Source organism: Hippocampus zosterae, chromosome 2 (genome assembly GCF_025434085.1).
Source record: "Hippocampus zosterae strain Florida chromosome 2, ASM2543408v3, whole genome shotgun sequence".
NCBI lineage: Eukaryota > Metazoa > Chordata > Actinopteri > Syngnathiformes > Syngnathidae > Hippocampus > Hippocampus zosterae.
This window is the reverse complement of record NC_067452.1, coordinates 4,169,337-4,186,754: the sequence shown is the minus strand read 5'-3', so window position 1 is coordinate 4,186,754 and position 17,418 is coordinate 4,169,337. Positions and strand designations below refer to the sequence as shown.

The 17,418-nt window shown below is 41.8% G+C and overlaps 1 protein-coding gene across 2 annotated transcripts in view; it reads left to right on the top strand.

Moving 5' to 3' along the window:
• The window catches only part of dip2ba (disco-interacting protein 2 homolog Ba), an 84,378-nt gene that overhangs the window by 43,420 nt on the left and 23,540 nt on the right, over positions 1-17,418 (top strand). For both annotated transcript variants that reach the window (XM_052058676.1, XM_052058677.1), the window contains 17 exons: positions 3,171-3,262; positions 3,345-3,455; positions 4,141-4,264; positions 4,465-4,574; positions 4,703-4,805; positions 6,727-6,791; positions 6,878-6,971; positions 7,052-7,171; positions 7,324-7,438; positions 11,134-11,273; positions 11,373-11,509; positions 11,952-12,032; positions 12,119-12,246; positions 12,332-12,446; positions 13,189-13,390; positions 13,471-13,583; positions 15,336-15,416. In XM_052058676.1, the coding sequence (XP_051914636.1) occupies positions 3,171-3,262; positions 3,345-3,455; positions 4,141-4,264; positions 4,465-4,574; positions 4,703-4,805; positions 6,727-6,791; positions 6,878-6,971; positions 7,052-7,171; positions 7,324-7,438; positions 11,134-11,273; positions 11,373-11,509; positions 11,952-12,032; positions 12,119-12,246; positions 12,332-12,446; positions 13,189-13,390; positions 13,471-13,583; positions 15,336-15,416 (1,931 nt within the window). The remainder of the gene's footprint in view (positions 1-3,170; positions 3,263-3,344; positions 3,456-4,140; positions 4,265-4,464; positions 4,575-4,702; positions 4,806-6,726; positions 6,792-6,877; positions 6,972-7,051; positions 7,172-7,323; positions 7,439-11,133; positions 11,274-11,372; positions 11,510-11,951; positions 12,033-12,118; positions 12,247-12,331; positions 12,447-13,188; positions 13,391-13,470; positions 13,584-15,335; positions 15,417-17,418) is intronic.

Genomic DNA, 17,418 nt, shown 5'->3' with positions numbered 1-17,418 from the left:
ACAAATAACAGCTGCACGATATACCAAGAGCACCTCTAAATTCACCTAAGCAATAAAACCTCGAAACACAACATCCTGTGTGAGTAGATAGAGAACATGACACGAGGGTTATTCTCTAGGGCAGGGGTGCCCAAACTTTTTGGATCGAAGATCTACTTTTCGATCAACTAACCTCACGGGATCTACCCTTACCGGCGCGCGCACGCACACACACACACAAATTTAAGATTTACCTGCTTTATTTTTTAAATATTTTTTTTGTGAAAATGAGACTGATAAGATGATTAGTGTGCCGTGTATATTAACACAAAAATATATTACTAACATGTACAAAGACACACAAATGGTTGTTTGTTTTTTTTCTCTTCGACACTCCTCGGATCTACTTGGGACCTGTCTTAGATCTACCGGTAGATGAGGATCGACGTAATGGGCACCCCTGCTTTAAAAGAACGACCACCCCAAAATAACAATTTACACCTGTTGAAACCATTGAAACTCCTGTGAAGTGTATAGTCTTGTCTCTTTATAAAAGCGATTATCTTCTAAAATAGTCATAACTTGCTGTGCGGTCGAATGGGCTAATAGACAAGAGTGGAAACCAAAATTGGCTTTTATCATGTACCTGCTGATGAAGATCAAAGACGATGATGGATAGCAGCAATCAACCAAAAGGACTGGAAGCCCCCAAAGTATTCGAGGATTTGCAGCAATAATTTTTTTACCGGGTTAGTCGATCAGTGTGCATATATTTTACTCATAATCACCATAAACAAGTTTTACCTTTGCCATCACAAGATATCTTATCCCAGCGGTGTGGGCGTAGCATTTTGTTCCAGGGACCGAGTCAGACAAAAAACCTGGTATGTGTCCAGACTTTTTTCAGCTCCATTGTAAGAGGAAAAGGCATTGAAAACAATGATAAAGGTCGTGCACTGTGAATTCCGGCAAAGTCGTCGATTTTATTAAAACGGTTGACACAGCAGGCAGCAGTTGAAATAGTGGATGCCTAGATGGGTAAAATTCAATTCAGCAGTCATTAACTTTTGCCGTCTATCATGGGCACTCACGTGATCACATGAAGTATCTGCAAGGGGTCACCTGCGGCCTTCCCATGTGGACTTTGCACGCTCTTCCCTTGCCTGTGTGGGGTTTTCTCAGGTTACTCCGATTTCCTCACACATTCAAAAAACTCGTAGGTTATTTGAAGACTCTAAATTGTCCCTTGGTACAGAGACAGTTTTACCGAGTGGCAAGGAGTGGCAGCTGCCACCTTTACCAAATGTCTTGTCACCCCAATTGCCACCCCTACTATTGGCAATACTAAACTCATTTTTTTTGGTAAATGTTACTTATATCGTCTCCACAGTGTGTCTAAAAAGTCAATTTACATACAATTTACTCCCACCTCGAACCCCCCTTCGGTTGCGTCCACCAATTCTGTAAAAAAGTCAAGTGCATTTTAACGTGATCATTCCAGGCGGACAAAAGACTTAGTTAAGCTATGATATATTTATGGTTAAGGTAGTCTGATTAATATGTTCAAATGGTCTGTCAAGTGTGGCAATTTATGTGTTAGTTAGTTAGCAGCAGTATTTGGGGATATTAGGGATTTATTGTGGCACCACGGCAGCGCTATCCATCTTACATCGAGGCTATCTCCCTGATTTGAAAATGGTACATTTTAACATCTTCTAAGGTTCATGGCAATACTCTCTCTCTCTCTCTCTCTCTCTCTCTCTCTCTCTGTCTCTCTCTCAACAGGACATTGCGAAGACGATAAATAACATTTTATCGGGTCACTTTTCTACTATTGTCAGATGTCATCCGCATCAAACTGCCTGTAATTAATACATTACCACAATCTATAGTTGGGCTGTGCGATAAGGCAAAATTTGTACTGTATATCTCTATATTCATGCCAAATATCTTCATAACGATACTACTGTGGATTCAGTGAAAATTAAGCATTTAAAAAGAAAGAAAGAATGGTTTGCTGTGTTACAGAGACATTAACAAATTCAGCAATAAATTAAATATAGTTCAATTTACATTGTGCTGCAGGTGTAGTGTAATGATGAATAACTGTTATGCTACAAAAATTTTTGAGTCAAAATAACAAAAAAGTCTGCATGCAAAACTGCATGCAAACAGAATATCCACATCAAAATCCTTTGTTCACAAAAAGCTCCCGGGTCCGAGCATTATAGTGGAAAAGAACAAAAACAGGAAATAGGGACCCAACTAAATAAAATTAGAATTATTGCTCAACATGTCTTAAGAGTGTTGGGGGAGAGTCGGCCTTTCTCTTCCCCCGCGTGTTCGTTAATTTCGAATGATGAGGATATTGGTTATCCAAATACAGGCGGGAGACGATGAACAGTACCTTCGAAGTTTTTATTTTTCTTTTCTGCAGTTTACAAATTGATTCGGGCTCCTGAGAGTTTCAGATTTCGTCAGGAAGCCCAGAAAAAATACAGTCATGAGAATATATAGGGACAATATTATAATGAGAGGCGGGGAGTTATGCCTCCATGCAAATCCCGGAAACAAAGAAAGCTCAATGCAATTCGATCTTGACATGTTGGGAAAATCTTGAGATAAGAGTCCCTCCCCGGGGGAACTTGACGACCTTCAGGGACTCTGCCGAGTGTCAAGGGGCACTAAAGGTGATTGTAATCATAGTTCGCAGGAAATACCTTCAACAGCATTCTCCATTCTTTTTTTCAAGTGTTTGAACAGAACCAACAACAGAGGGGGGCTAAAAAATCACAGTCAGGAATAAATTCCTTAACAAGAGAAACAACAGTTGTGATACCCCTCAAAGAAAAAAAAATGTTCGCAGCATGGAAAACTGGCCTTCACTCAGGTTACACGTCATTGTACCTTGCCATCGTCTGAATCTTCCGTCAGCACCCACCACAAACACCGTCCCCGCCCAACAAACCCTAACTTCAAGTCTAAGTGAAGAAAAAGTGTTGCAAAAATCCAAAGGAAAAGGCAAACCACACAAGTACCACTAATCACTTCCCGTTGGCTGAAATGAGGTCCAGTGCTGTATGCTGATGGCTTACGCCGTATGACGCCACGTACGCTAATGGTTCCAATCACGGATATTGTTCGAACTTCAGGGTGTATTTTCCATCAACACTTTGATTTCTTCTTCACAGGCAAATTGTGGAGTCGTAGTCTGAAACTGGCTTACACCCTACTGAATAAACTGGGCACGAAGACGGAACCTGTGCTATCACCTGGAGATCGAGTACGAGCATGTCAATCGCCACCCACAGAGTGTGTACATGTGGCGCTTGTGATGTTGAAATTTATCATCTCTTGTCTCCTAGGTGGCACTGGTTTACCCAAACAGTGACCCCGCTATGTTCTGGGTTGCATTCTATGGCTGTTTGTTGGCTGAGGTTATCCCTGTGCCTATTGAAGTACCCCTTTCAAAACAAGTAAGGACAATGCTATTGAACTTTGGAGACACTTGATGTTTTTTTAATTGGAGAGGCAGCCAAATAAATGAGAGTGTGCTCCCTGTCACCCAGTTACATCCATGGGACAAATTAAATTGTAAATATGGTTCAATCTTGTTGCAAGACAAAAAATATGTGTGCTGAACATATTGTATTTTTGTCCTGCCAGCTGTTTCTTATAAAAGCTTCTGTGCATTTAATAGGCTGTAACTTGCAATGTCGCCACATCATGCAACGTCAATTCGTACTTTGTATCACCCCCAAAACAGTGGCCGAGACTCACCACTCTTGTAATGTTATGACATGCTGCTAGTATGAATAGTGCAGCGACAGAATGTGGGAGGAAACTGCAGTACCCGGAGAAAACCCACGCAGGCATGGGGAAAATATGCAAACTCCACACAGGAAGGCCAGAGCCAGAATCGAACCCTGGACCTCTCCGCTGTGAGGCCAACGGGCTAACCAGTCGACTACTGGGCCACCAAAGATGATATCAAAATATAAAAGCACCACACTTATGTTGCATTTTATTTGCACTTCATAAAAGCTTTGTCAGAGCTGGTCAGAAATTCTGGACAGACCGACTGCGGCCTGCTGTGTCTGTCCCATAGATTTGTACAGATTAATAATCATGATATTTATCAAATGTTGTTTCTCTCCATAGGATGCAGGCAGCCAGCAGATTGGCTTCCTCTTGGGCAGCTGTAGTGTCAGTCTGGCACTGACCAGCGAAGTGTGTCTCAAAGGGCTGCCCAAGACACCAAATGGAGAGATCATCCAGTTCAAAGGTCAGGCAGCCTCAGGGTTCGATCGTCAATATGTACCACTGGCCCTGTATTGCTCTTGGGGACCAAAACAGAGATCATCATCTAAAAGACTTTACATTGTTGTGTTGAGATTTGCTCAGGTGGCCTTTTTGTGTGATGTTGCTCTTCATCACTTCTCCCCTACACCTTGTGTCAAGCTAAAACTTGTTCACCTTCCCCAGGATGGCCAAGAATGAAATGGGTGGTGACAGACACAAAGTACCTGACCAAACCTTCCAAAGACTGGCAGCCCCATATTCCCACCGCCAACACAGACACGGCCTATATCGAGGTACGTCAAGGTCATCTTTATTGTTTGTTTATGTTTATTGTTACTATATGGTATTATGTATGTATTCGCTTCTAAAATCTCACAAATGTGGTTGTCCTCCACTCCATGTTGTTTGTGTGTGTTTCCAGTACAAAGCCAGTAAGGAGGGGACCGTGATGGGAGTGGCTGTGTCCAAGATCTCCATGCTGACTCATTGTCAAGCCCTGACACAGGCTTGTAACTACTGTGAAGGTCAATATACGATAGTAGTTACACTTGCTGGCAATTCGAAGTACAGAAAATGCACGGAAAATGTGTGTTTGAAAAAAAAAAAACGTGCCCTTCATGCTTCCCACTCCCTCTATGCTTGCAGATTACAGTACAGTAAACCCTAGTGGGGTTCCAGACTACCCCTGCAATAATAATAATAATAATAATAATAATAATAATACATTTTATTTATAAGCGCCTTTCAAGACAACCAAGGACACTTTACAATAGACAAAATTCGTGGAAGAGTAACCAAGTATTTATTGTATTTTTTACAGAGTTTCGAGGTTTTATTTATTTATTCAGCGATATGGTTGTGCTGCGCAATGTACAGTGTATGCATGTGAGGTGCAAGTATTATTTTTTCAAACTTGGGGTCACCAGACTACACTACAGTATGTATGGCGCGAAATGTGTACTTGCCTTTAAAAGGCAGACCTGTCCTCTTTGACGACACGGAAGTGAGCCAATGAGGATACTGTATATAGTTCAGTGGTCCTCAACTAGAAATGCTGTCGGTCCACTTTTTTTTTTAATAAGACCAAGGTCCAGTCCCATGCACGGCGGTCATGGGGAGCAGGGCTATATGCCCATTTAGTATGGTCGAGCCAATTAATACAATTCAACACTCCTCACAACCAACCAATAATGGGGTGCATGAAAATAACAATTATTCACTTTGCCAGTACACAGCAAATAATGAGAGGTATTGTGTTGGGGCACAGGAACTCTTTTATTTTGTTTAGTTGTGCCTGCTTAATAATAGAAATAGCCCTTTTAGGGAAATAAGTCATTTTTACTTTAACTTTGTTAAACAGTAGTTGTCTTTTTCCCCCTGATTTTAACAAAAACAAAACAAAATACTCATTTTACCAAAATAAATACTAAACATGAAAACAAAAATATCCTTTTCATTTGTACAATTCCCCTTTTCACATCCCCTCTGAAATCACTGAAAAATATATGAGAAGAGGAGTTAAGAACCATTTTAAATACTGACACAAGGGAGCACAGGAATGTGCAGTGCTGTTCTTCCACTGAAGGTGAATGCAATGTCTGAGGCATGCAAATATTATTTGAGGACGCCATTGTGATGTTCATTTACCATGTTGCGGTGTTCTGCTGTTAAACAGCTGCAAAGATCCCCGGGTAGACGGGAGTAAAACTGCACACAATCGGAACCTCCCGCGATTCGTCTTGTCTAATTGTCTATGTGCGGCTCTCCTGGTCTGAAGCTGTGAGCACACTGTGGCGTCGCGCATGCGTCTGTTTCCTGACACAATCATCCATTTTGAATGCGCGTGTATTGGGATAGATGCGTGCTGACGCTTATGTATGGCCACACCTTAAGTTCATGCCCTGCTCAGCCAGGGTCTCCAGTGAGTCAAACATTATACACACACAGTCGCGCTGCTGCAGTCCTCTGCAATACATCTGTTAGTGCACGCAAAGAATACAACGGATAATTTTAACAAGCGATCGCGGTAATGCGCAGATTATATTCCAAAAATATAAAACGCATAACGTAAAAATCACTTTATAATGTATTATTTTATACAATTTGCCGAGGGTCCGGACAGAGGAGGTGCGGACAGAGGAGGTTGGCGGTCCGGTCGTGGATCGGGGTCCGCCAGTTGAGGAAGACTGATATAGTTGGTCGGCACTTAAGTAGCTTTAGCACTAGCCACTGTGTATGCAGAGTGGCACCCTCAGTTGAGGCCGTTGACAGCTTGGCTCCATGTGCCTGTGTTTTGCCACCATTTGTTCAAGAAGGCGATTGAATGAGGAACAGCGCCCGTTTCCATCCTCCCTCTCACCAAACCATCTTTATGGATTACAATTCATTAGCCCTGCTTGTGTGTGTATCTCCCATTTGCTAATGTGTTTCTGCTTATTGTTTCAGGTGAGACTCTGGTCAACGTGCTGGACTGCAAAAAGGACATGGGCTTGTGGCATGGCGTCTTAACGGTAAGATAAATAGCACCATTTGTCCGCTATAGACTTTAGACTGGTGGGAAGTCCCAACTTTGACAATGTGTATGTGGTCCTTCCAGAGTGTCATGAATAGAATTCATACCATTACTGTGCCGTATTCCGTCATGAAAGCCTGTCCCATGTCCTGGGTGCAGAGGGTGCACATTCACAAAGGTTTGGCTTCATCACTCTTGTTATGATGGTTATCTGTCTATTGTTTGTCAGTGCACATTTTGTTTCTTGTCATCTCACAGCTCGCGTGGCCTTAGTGAAGTGCCGTGACCTTCATTGGGCAATGATGGCTCACAAAGATCAGAGGGACACCAACCTGTCCACCATACGAATGCTGATCGTAGCTGATGGAGCAAACCCTTGTGAGTCACATCCCATTTTTTTACGATTATCTCAATTTTTTTTTGTTTGTTTGCTGATATTTGACCTTTTCCCCATTCTATAAAAGTATTTATTTATTTATTTATTTATTTGGTTGGGGGTTGTTTGTTTGTTTGTTTGTCTGTGCGATTAGGGTCTGTGTCGTCATGCGATGCCTTCCTGAATGTGTTCCAGTCTCACGGTCTAAAGCCTGAGGTGATCTGTCCATGTGCCACCTCGCCCGAGGCCTTGACGGTGGCCATTCGCAGGTACAATATGTCCATCTTCTCCCATATGCGGAAAAGGGGAAAGACATATAGTTGCACGCTCTACTGGCTGTGCTGATTTTCACCTGTCAAATCTTGCCTTGTGTGTATTCCCAAGCTGATTTCAACACTTTTCCTCTCATGCACATCAAAAGCAATGTCAAAGCGCCCTTGGCAAGGTTGCACCTTATTTTGCACTTGGATGGAATAGTATGATATGCCACACTTGCTTATAATTAGGGTTGTCCCGATCTGATCATGTGATCAGAACCTGAACCGTTCACATGATTTTCAGATGATCTGTATCGGCTGTAAATCTCAACTTTTTAAATTTTCACGACTTATAACGGTCACAGTGCCAAAATAACTCACACTTTGTTTTTGATTGAGCAGCACTAACTTAGTTTTACCTGTATATTACAAAGTGTAAGGTTTCAGTTTCGTTTGGTAGCCTGTATAAAGTAGAGGTCGAAAACAAAATCCACTTTGCATGATTGCTAGGATTCCCCAAAAAGATTTTTTTTAAATGCTGCAACTTCTGAAGCCCAGGTGTACCGCACTATTTGTTTTAATATGAAAGAACAATGTGAAGCATTGCAGGATTGTTTTTTTCATTCATCTTTCATTTTTTTTTTTTAAACCCCAGCTTTATATTCAAAGCCAAAACATGCATCTACAACTTCCTTACATCACTTGATATGCCTCAGCTCCACCCGGTTGACCTCAAGTTGAAAGAGCGCAAACCAAAAACTTTGCATAGATGATGCCTTCACTTACAATCCCGGAACAGTAATGTTACGCTATACATTAAAGTCTGCTATAGTACAATGTAAGAGGACTCAAACAATAATAATAATGACAATTCAAAATTTTCAATTTTGTTGTCTTTGTCCACAGAAAGATGACATTGCTCTTATTACAACTAGTCATGTAGAAACGCCAGAGGGCTTCCTTCAGAAACGATGTGGTCATCAAAGAACTGCCAGCCGGAAAGACAGTGAAGAAAAAACAAACTTAAGGTTCACTATGAAAAAGAAATGCAGAACCAATGTTACAGAGCAATTAAGTAGACTACTGCATGGGGATTGCCAACCTTTTTGAAAGAGCTACTTCTTGGGAACTAATTAATACGAAGGGCTACCATTTTGATATGCACTTCTGCTCAAACTACTTTTGAATACATGTTAAGAATAAATTTATGATCAGTCACATCTAGACTGTTGTGGTTGTTCTCATCGATTCATGTAATGACAACATGAACCTGTGGTGTTGGGTTCCGTGGTATGGTGGAAAGCCCATCCTAGCTAGCCTGTTGCAATAACCATAACACGGGATTTGCCCGCAGAAAACTTGCTCTGCCTGGTGTTAGACAAGCCGACCAGCTTCATCATAGATATTTTATTTTAGTCAGTGTAAAGTATTTTCATTATTCATTGTTCGGCCCATCATGATTTTTTTTAAACGACAGCATTTGACAAATGTCAACACAACACCTACAGTATCTGTACTGGCAGATTAAATTGATGTATTTTATGTCCTACCTTTCTTGCTGAAGAATTTATCTTTTCCTATTTTTAACTTTCTGTCAGAAACAGTCCAGCAAGACTGCGCACAGGCATGTTTTACTGTATATATTTCATATTAATGCAGCACAGAATAAATCACAAAATTCTTTATTTAGCAGTGACCTTTCAATAATGCCCTAACCCCCTCTTCCTCAATTGGTGGAACGCGATCCACGACCGGAGCGCCGACCTCCTCTGTCCGGAACGCCGACCTCCTCTGTCCGAACCTCCTCTGTCCGGGCCCTCGGCAAATTGTATAAAATAATAACAATTTATAAAGTGATTTTTACGTTATACGTTTTATATTTGTGGACTATAATCTGCGCATTACTGCGATCGCTTGTTAAAATTATCCGTTGTATTCTTTGCGTGCACTAACAGATGTAATGCAGAGGACCGCGGCAGCGCGACTTTGTGCATATAATGTTTGACTCACTGGAGACCCTGGCTGAGCAGGGCATGTCGGCGATAACGATGCGCTGATTGGCTCCTCTGAACTTAAGGTGTGCCCATACATAAGCGTCAGCACGCGTCTATCCCAATACACGTGCATTCGAAATGGATGATTGTGTCAGGAAACAGACGCCACAGTGTGCTCACAGCTTCAGCCCAGGAAAGCCACACAGAATTAGACAAAACGAATCGTGGGAGGTTTCGATTGTGTGCAGTTCTGCTCCCGTCTACCCGGGGATCTTTGCAGCTGTATAATAGCAGAACACCGCAACATGGTAAATGAACATCACAATGGCATCCTCAAATAATATTTGCATGCCTCAGACATTGCATGCACCTATAGTGGAAGAACAGCACTGCACATTCCTGTGCTCCCTTGTGTCAGTATTTAAAATGGTTCTTAAGTCCTCTTCTGATATATTTTTTAAGTGATTTCAGAGGGAATGTGAAAAGGGGAATTGTACAAATGAAAAGGATATTTTTGTTTTCATGTTTAGTATTTATTTTGGTAAAATGAGTACCGTATTTTGTTTTTGTTAAATTAAGGGGGGAAAAATACAACTGCTGTTTAACAAAGTTAAAGTAAAAATGACTTATTTCCCTAAAAGGGCTATTTCTATTATTAAGCAGGCAAAACTTAACAAAATAAAAGAGTTCCGTGCCTCAACACAATACCTCTCATTATTTGCTGATTACTGGCAAAGTGAATAATTGTTATTTTCATGCACTCCGTTATTGGTTGGTTGTGAGGAGTGTTGATTTGTATAAGCTTGGCTTGACCATACTAGATGGGCATATAGCCCTGCTCCCCATGGCCGCCATGCATGGGACCGGACCTTGGTCTTATTAAAAAAAAAAAAAAGTGGACCGACAGCATTTCTAGTTGAGGACCACTGCCCTAACCTAACCCCCATATATATGCACACACACACATTTTAAAATAAATGCACGTCTGTACATTACTGGACATCATAATCTGCTGATGAAAGTTCATTTTGTACTGCGGTTAGCCTCACGTACAGTTGCACAGAGGTATGTGGCATCTGAGCCCGTAGGCAGGTTTCCGTGATTGATAAATGCAACAGTCAAGAATTTATCAACGATTTTCTGCGAGTCCTACTTCCAGATCAAATGTTTTGTGTGTTATCGGTCTGGCATCCGAGGCAGAGGCTCAGCAGTGGAGTTTGAGTGGTTAGCATTTACCTTAGCCTAACGATAGCCTATCTCTGCTGCCTCGCTTTTGTTAATGTTGCTTCAGCCACCTCCGATGCCTGCAAATCCTGACAAAACATTCACGCTGGTCCAGCATGTTCAAAGTGCAGCAAAAAGTCCCAAGAACTCATCAATTTGTAATCCATTCTCGGTTAAGTCCATACGATGATCATGTCCAGCAGTCAATGTAAAATCTAGTTAAAAAGAAAAATGCTGGATTAGTTCATCATCACACTCTGGCATCCAATTGCACGACCGCTGGGCCGGGTGACCGCCGAGGCTGGGACACTCATTCAAGTGAACTCAGCTAGCGTTCATAACAAAATGAAAATTGTTATCCAAGCTTCAATATTTACAAAGTATAAACAAAGAATTGGGGATATGTTGGTTATGTGCTGACAAAAGTATCATTGTTTTCTGTCGCCACATGGTCAAATTTAATCACTTCTCCCACCGACTCTGCTGCAGACCTGGGGCGCGAGGAGCTCCTCTGCCAGCCAGGGCCATCCTCTCCATGGGCGGACTGAGCCACGGTGTGATCAGAGTGAACACGGAGGACAAGAATTCGGCTCTCACTGTTCAAGATGTTGGCCACATTATGCCTGGAGGTTCGTCTGTGACCGTGGCTGCATGCACTAACTACCGGCAAAATCCTAACACAAAGTGATACTTGGCCAGAGTTGATCCATCCATCATATATATTTCAGCTCTGATGTGCATCGTGAAACCAGATGGCTCTCCTCAGATGTGCAAAACTGACGAAATAGGAGAGATTGTGATCAGCTCGCGAGCGGGGGGCACCATGTACTACGGTCTTCCTGGGGTCACCAAGAACACTTTTGAGGTCTGTCAAAGCTCAAGTTGAAGCGATTTTCTCAGTGATCTTTTTCTCCTCCAAAAACTCTTATAAAAGCCTAACCCAGCACATCTATTTGAAAGCACATCTTTGTAAATATAAATTCTCATAACCATGTGTGGAAAGTGCATTTCAGAACACGTGGGAAAGTAAAATTGAGTATAAATAATTCCCCAAAATAAATAAGCCTGGCTGCAAATGGTGCCTCTATGGTCAAGTTTGATTAAGTTGTAACCCTTCTTAGGTTTTTATGTCACTCAAAGCACAATTTAACTTCAACTCTACTTTGCAGTTGTGTTGAGGGGCAGTGATACAAAACGCTGTTCGTACCAGATAGACGCATTTTACCGATTGCAGTATCATGGACAATTGGAGGGTGCCCAGTTGGATACACTGTCATCTACCCCAATCTAATGTTTTGCCGCTTTAGGTGATCCCTGTCAACCAGTCTGGAGCACCTTTAGGGGAAGTTCTCTTTACCCGAACTGGATTGCTTGGATTTGTTGGCCCAGTAAGTCCCATGCACCGAGAAATAAAGTGCTGACATTAAGTGTACGTTTCGTAGGTGCTGAGGTGCTCCTTCTGTTCTTTCCACAGGGCAGTCTGGTATTCGTTGTGGGCAAGATTGAGGGGTTGCTGATGGTGAGTCGGCGACGCCACAACGCCGACGACTTAGTGGCCACCGCTCTCGCCGTGGAGCCTGTCAAAACAGTTTACAGGGGGAGGTGAGGCCCTACTTGCTTGCTAACATGAAACGTGTAATACCAATGTGTAATATGTGTGTGTTTTCGTCTGTCCGACTGTGTCTAGGATCGCCGTCTTTTCAGTGACTGTTTTTTACGATGAGAGGATCGTGATCGTGGCAGAGCAACGGCCTGATGCCAGTGAGGAGGACAGCTTCCAGTGGATGAGTCGAGTCCTGCAGGTATGTCAAGGTCTCTTTCTCTCTCTCTCTCGCCCTCCTTTCTACCAATGGGAACGTCTCAGTTTGATGATCCATCACATTTTATGGTGAAATGTTATTTTTGGAAGTGACATAATGTGCTTTGTATGATGCAAGCCATTAATGTACTTGACCTCATTTTATCTAGCATCAACGAAGGAACTCTCCTTGCATGTCTCTCTGTGTTTTTGTGGCACTTGTTTTGGAGTGATAGTGAGTGAAAAATATTCCCAAGAAATTTGTGTGAAGTAAGCAGACTCGTATCTAAGCAGTAGGCTGAGGATACAAGGAAATGACTTTCACTGTAGTGCTGGTACTTGTTTTCATTTGGGAAGTTTGTAGTTCCTGTTTGTTGTTCCATAGCAGTTGGTTTGATTAGACTGGATTGCTCTGCTTTTTGTTAACTTTCAATTTGAATCTTCCGTGCATTTGATTGTGATGTTTCCCAAGAAGCAGCACTGAGTGCAACTGCTACATTAGCTTCTCACACTCGCTGCTATTTAGCTACTGACTATAGCCAGCCGCCATATGATGGACATTGCTTGAGAATTTTATGTCTATCTAGTCTTGCGTCATTAGTGGCTGGCTTTGCATAATATTAAAAAAAGGGAGATGCTAATTGAGTTTCTTTACCCCTCCCCATTCGGCATTAAAAGCAATGAGCGGGTTTCAACAATGTAGATTAGCACCGCAGTGTATGTCATGATGCACATTCTCCCCACAGGCCATCGACAGTATCCACCAGGTGGGTTTATACTGCCTCGCACTGGTGCCTGCCAATACCCTTCCAAAGACACCCCTCGGCGGCATCCACATCTGCGAAACCAAGCAGAACTTCCTGGAAGGAAACCTGCACCCTTGCAACATTCTCATGTGCCCGCACACCTGCGTCACCAACATGCCCAAACCACGGCAGAAACAGCCTGGTGAGTTTGTTGAATGAAACCATTCAACTCCTCAACTGAATGATGGTGTTGCCAAAAACAGTCGGATCTGATCTGTGCAGTGGATGTTGGTCCAGCATCAATGCTGGTGGGCAACCTAGTGGCAGGAAAACGTATTGCCCAGGCAATCGGCAGAGAACTGGGTGTCGTGGAGGACCAGGATTTGATTCGAAAGGTAACACACAAAACACAACATTGACCGTGTTCATATCTGTTGCACCAGGTTAGACATACAGTACATATACGAATATGAAAGTAACTAAACCGGACCTTTCTTACAGCATTACACCACATAAAACATCCTAACTGTGTGCACATACACGTATGTTGTATAGTCATGAGGACAAGAAGAGAGGAAACCTTTACATGCCTGCGCTTTAGCTAATTAAACACACATTCATTAAGTTTCTAAGACATAATCAACTTTTCAATTGGAGAGTCAGGTCACCGGGGATCAGTGCTGGTAAAGCCGACGTCTAATCATTTGTTCTAATGCGTAAAGAGCAGTCTTTTGTTCATTCACTTTTCAGTATTCGAGGAGCAGTTATTGATGCATTCCAGGGGCAAACTATCAATAAAGAATAAGGACCACAAACAAGTCTATTTCTGTTCACCCCGGTCCGAATATAATTAGGGACCTTTTCTTGATGATGTCTTACCATCCACCTCTTGTCATTCTACCTTTATTCTCACTTTGGGTTGGCATTTAGCTCTGCATGTGGCCCACAGTGATGGTAAGCATTTAGTCTGACCCCCGCTACCAGTGCTTCTGCTGCTTGTCAGTCAAAACGTGCTTTCTGCCGTCTTGAAGTCCTCCAAGCCCCATGATAAGCGGTACAGATCAGCCAGCATGGGTCCACACGCATTCACTGACAAAACTGTACCGTGTATGGTGAGCCAGAGGTTAAAAAAAAAGGTGTTCATATATACTTCTCATCATCAGCTGTCACAAATGAGTTAAGTCATTTCAGTCAATGTTCAGGAAAAGCAAATTTCAAAGTATTCCAATGACATCGTTACCGACGGTTTTGGTGTGCACCTCTGCTTGCTGCGACGCTGTGTGTGGCATGGCTTTGATGAGTGGTCTAAGCAGCTCTGTCTGCATGACCCCGCTCGACCACCACCAAGGGATGCTTAGCCTCCTCGCTTCGTGCCCTACCCCCCATGTTTAAAAGTCTCTTGCGCTTGGCGTCGAGAGACCAGAGGACGGAATTTATTTATTTATTTTCCTTCTTAGAGTGACAGTCACATGATACTGTTGTAAATAAAGTGATTGCAAATACACTACACGTGTACTTATTTATTTTGGTTCACTCAAGGGAAGTTATGGTAACCCAAAAGGGACAAAAGATATACAGTGTTTATACTGTATTCGAAAAGCGGTGTCGAAGAATTGTCATGAATGAATATGAATGAATAACAATGTGTCTTGTCGTGTCTGATTGCTTGACACAAAGTTGACAATGAAGAAATCTTTTCTGCAGTAATAGAAAATAGATAAGAAAATAGATGATGCACTACCGGTATATTTAAACATCCAGAACATTAATGCTCTGATAGTTACTGCTTAATATGCCAATGTTTTGGATGTGTGTTGGGTTATGGTGGCTCTGAACCGTGCACGTTTTTTTTCTTGTTTTTTAAATGTTTATATTGGCCATGAGCATTTTGCAAAGCCTACTGTTGTATACTATATGGCTTGTTAGCAGGTGCAGATGGTCCCAGCATGACCTGGCAAACCAACCTTCTCCGCACACCGCTACCCTCCTGTTGTGGGTGTGCGCCTCTGAGCGAGCATTCACAAACAACCTCCACATATTTACTGTGATGTTTAGAGGGTTATTTTTATTTCCTGTCTGTCTGTTTTACATGTGCTTTGATATACCGATAATCCATTCATATAAAAGTCTATTCCTCTCCCTTTCAGCACCAGTTCTTATCTGACGCACTGCAGTCGAGAGCCCAGACTGACCCGGACCATATTCTCTATGTGCTGCTAAATGCAAAGGTAGAGTAAACAAGTACTAAGCCACCTTAATCATCTCTGAAAGAAGATGACACGAATAATGACTGAATGGGTATTGTGCTTGTCAGTCTTATACGAGTAACACAATGGCAGTATCACCTTTTGCTTTAATGCAGCAGGAATGGAAGATGTTACTCATCAGGGATGAGATTTTTCCGCTTTTTGGCGGAATTCCGCTTTTTTTCCAGTCAAAATGGACCTATTTTATATTGTTCCAATTCCGTAAAATAATTCTGGAGTGGGGGGGTTCGGACTTGTCTTCGGCAGATTCGGGGCTCGTAATGTTTACAAGTAACGTTTGCAAGCATCCATTTTGAATCCCGTTTTTTATCGCGAAGCGTTAGTTTGTCGTTACTTCCGATATGGGTTCAAACCAATGTCTTACTTGTTGTGATTGGTCGCTATATCGGCAAATGCAAATCACAACCAATCCGTGTTCGCCTTCCTAAACCCCTTGCTCGCGAATGCCGAATGTTATCGAGACTCACGACGAAGCTAAAGTGTGTCAGATAGATGCGGATCTGAAAAACACGTTTCGATGGAACTGGTTGGGTAGAAAGACGACGGTGTCCCCAGTAGGAAACAGTAAAGAGGAACCATTGTGCTTGTGTCGGATTTCGTGAAAAAGCTCGATGTCGCCGATAAAGCTCTGTGTACAGTGTGTGACGATGTCATTCTATACGGATCGAGAGGATGGAAAGCTTTACAGAGTCACGCAACCTCGGTGAAACACCGAAAAAAGACATTTCTGCTTAAAAGTAACTACTCAATCTCAAGCGCTTTTAGACAGCCTGGAGCAGAGCATGTCAAACTGATTTCACATGGTGGGCCACATACGGCCTCGGTAGATGTCAAGTGGGCCGGACCATTAAAATTATACCATACTTTGCTATAAATAACCAAAACAATATGTCTTTCCTTTGTTTTGGTATAAAGAAGCACAAGAACATTAGGAAAATGTTGAAATTTAATGAACATATCTTTTACAAAACATTTCATGAAGCACCTTAGATTTCTTTAGACAAATGTGCAATTTACTTTTAGCATTCAAATATATGCATTGCAACTGATCCCACTGATTGTACAAACTTTAACAAGTAATTGGTATTGAGAAATATAGTAATGCACTTTAAGATTAAACGAGATTTATAAAGAAAGGAAGTTTTAAATCTTACACGTGCATATAAAGTCTAAATGTAATCCCTGCCTACAACTTCCAAACTATGGAGAGTGCTATTAAATGTGTAGATGTGAGAGTGCTATTGATAGTGTCTGCTGTCATGGGTCTGTCTCAGTGACGGACTGAGGCTGCTGTTATCTTCTGATCTGATCAAAACAGTGTCCCCCTAGCGGATATTCCATGAATTGCACCTTATTAAAAATATGAATTATGTGTCTTTTATGCTTTTTTTTCACTTTTAAATTATCCTGAGGGCCTGATTGAACATCATTGTGGGCCAGTTCCGGCACATGGGCCGTATGTTTGACACCACTGGCATGGAGCATGTGTAAAAACAAGAGGAGTTGGCTAAAAAGAGAGTGGAAAAAGACGGAGAGGACCAATAAGTGTTTAGCACTTGCTAAGAAGCTTAAAAGGAAGAGAAAATAAAGTATTCTACCTCATAAAACTGTACATTGTTGTTTATACTGTAAATAGGCATCCACTTTATATAATAAAATACGTTCATAACCCATACATAGTAAACAATGTGGGACTTCACTATCACTGTATGAGGTAAGAATCAACAGCTTTTTTATCGCATTTACACAACACTTTATGAATACAAGTAATGAACAAATCTTAAATATGGCAGGGAATGTGTTTCCTTTTTTAGTTTTGATTTTGAGCAGCAAATTTGAAGTTACTCACCAAGAATACATAAGCAAAATTGCACAATTTTTTACTTGAAAAACAATCTTGGGATTTTTTTTTCTGTTAAAGTTTCAAATGTAAATTGAATACACCTCATCTTCAGTATGTTTA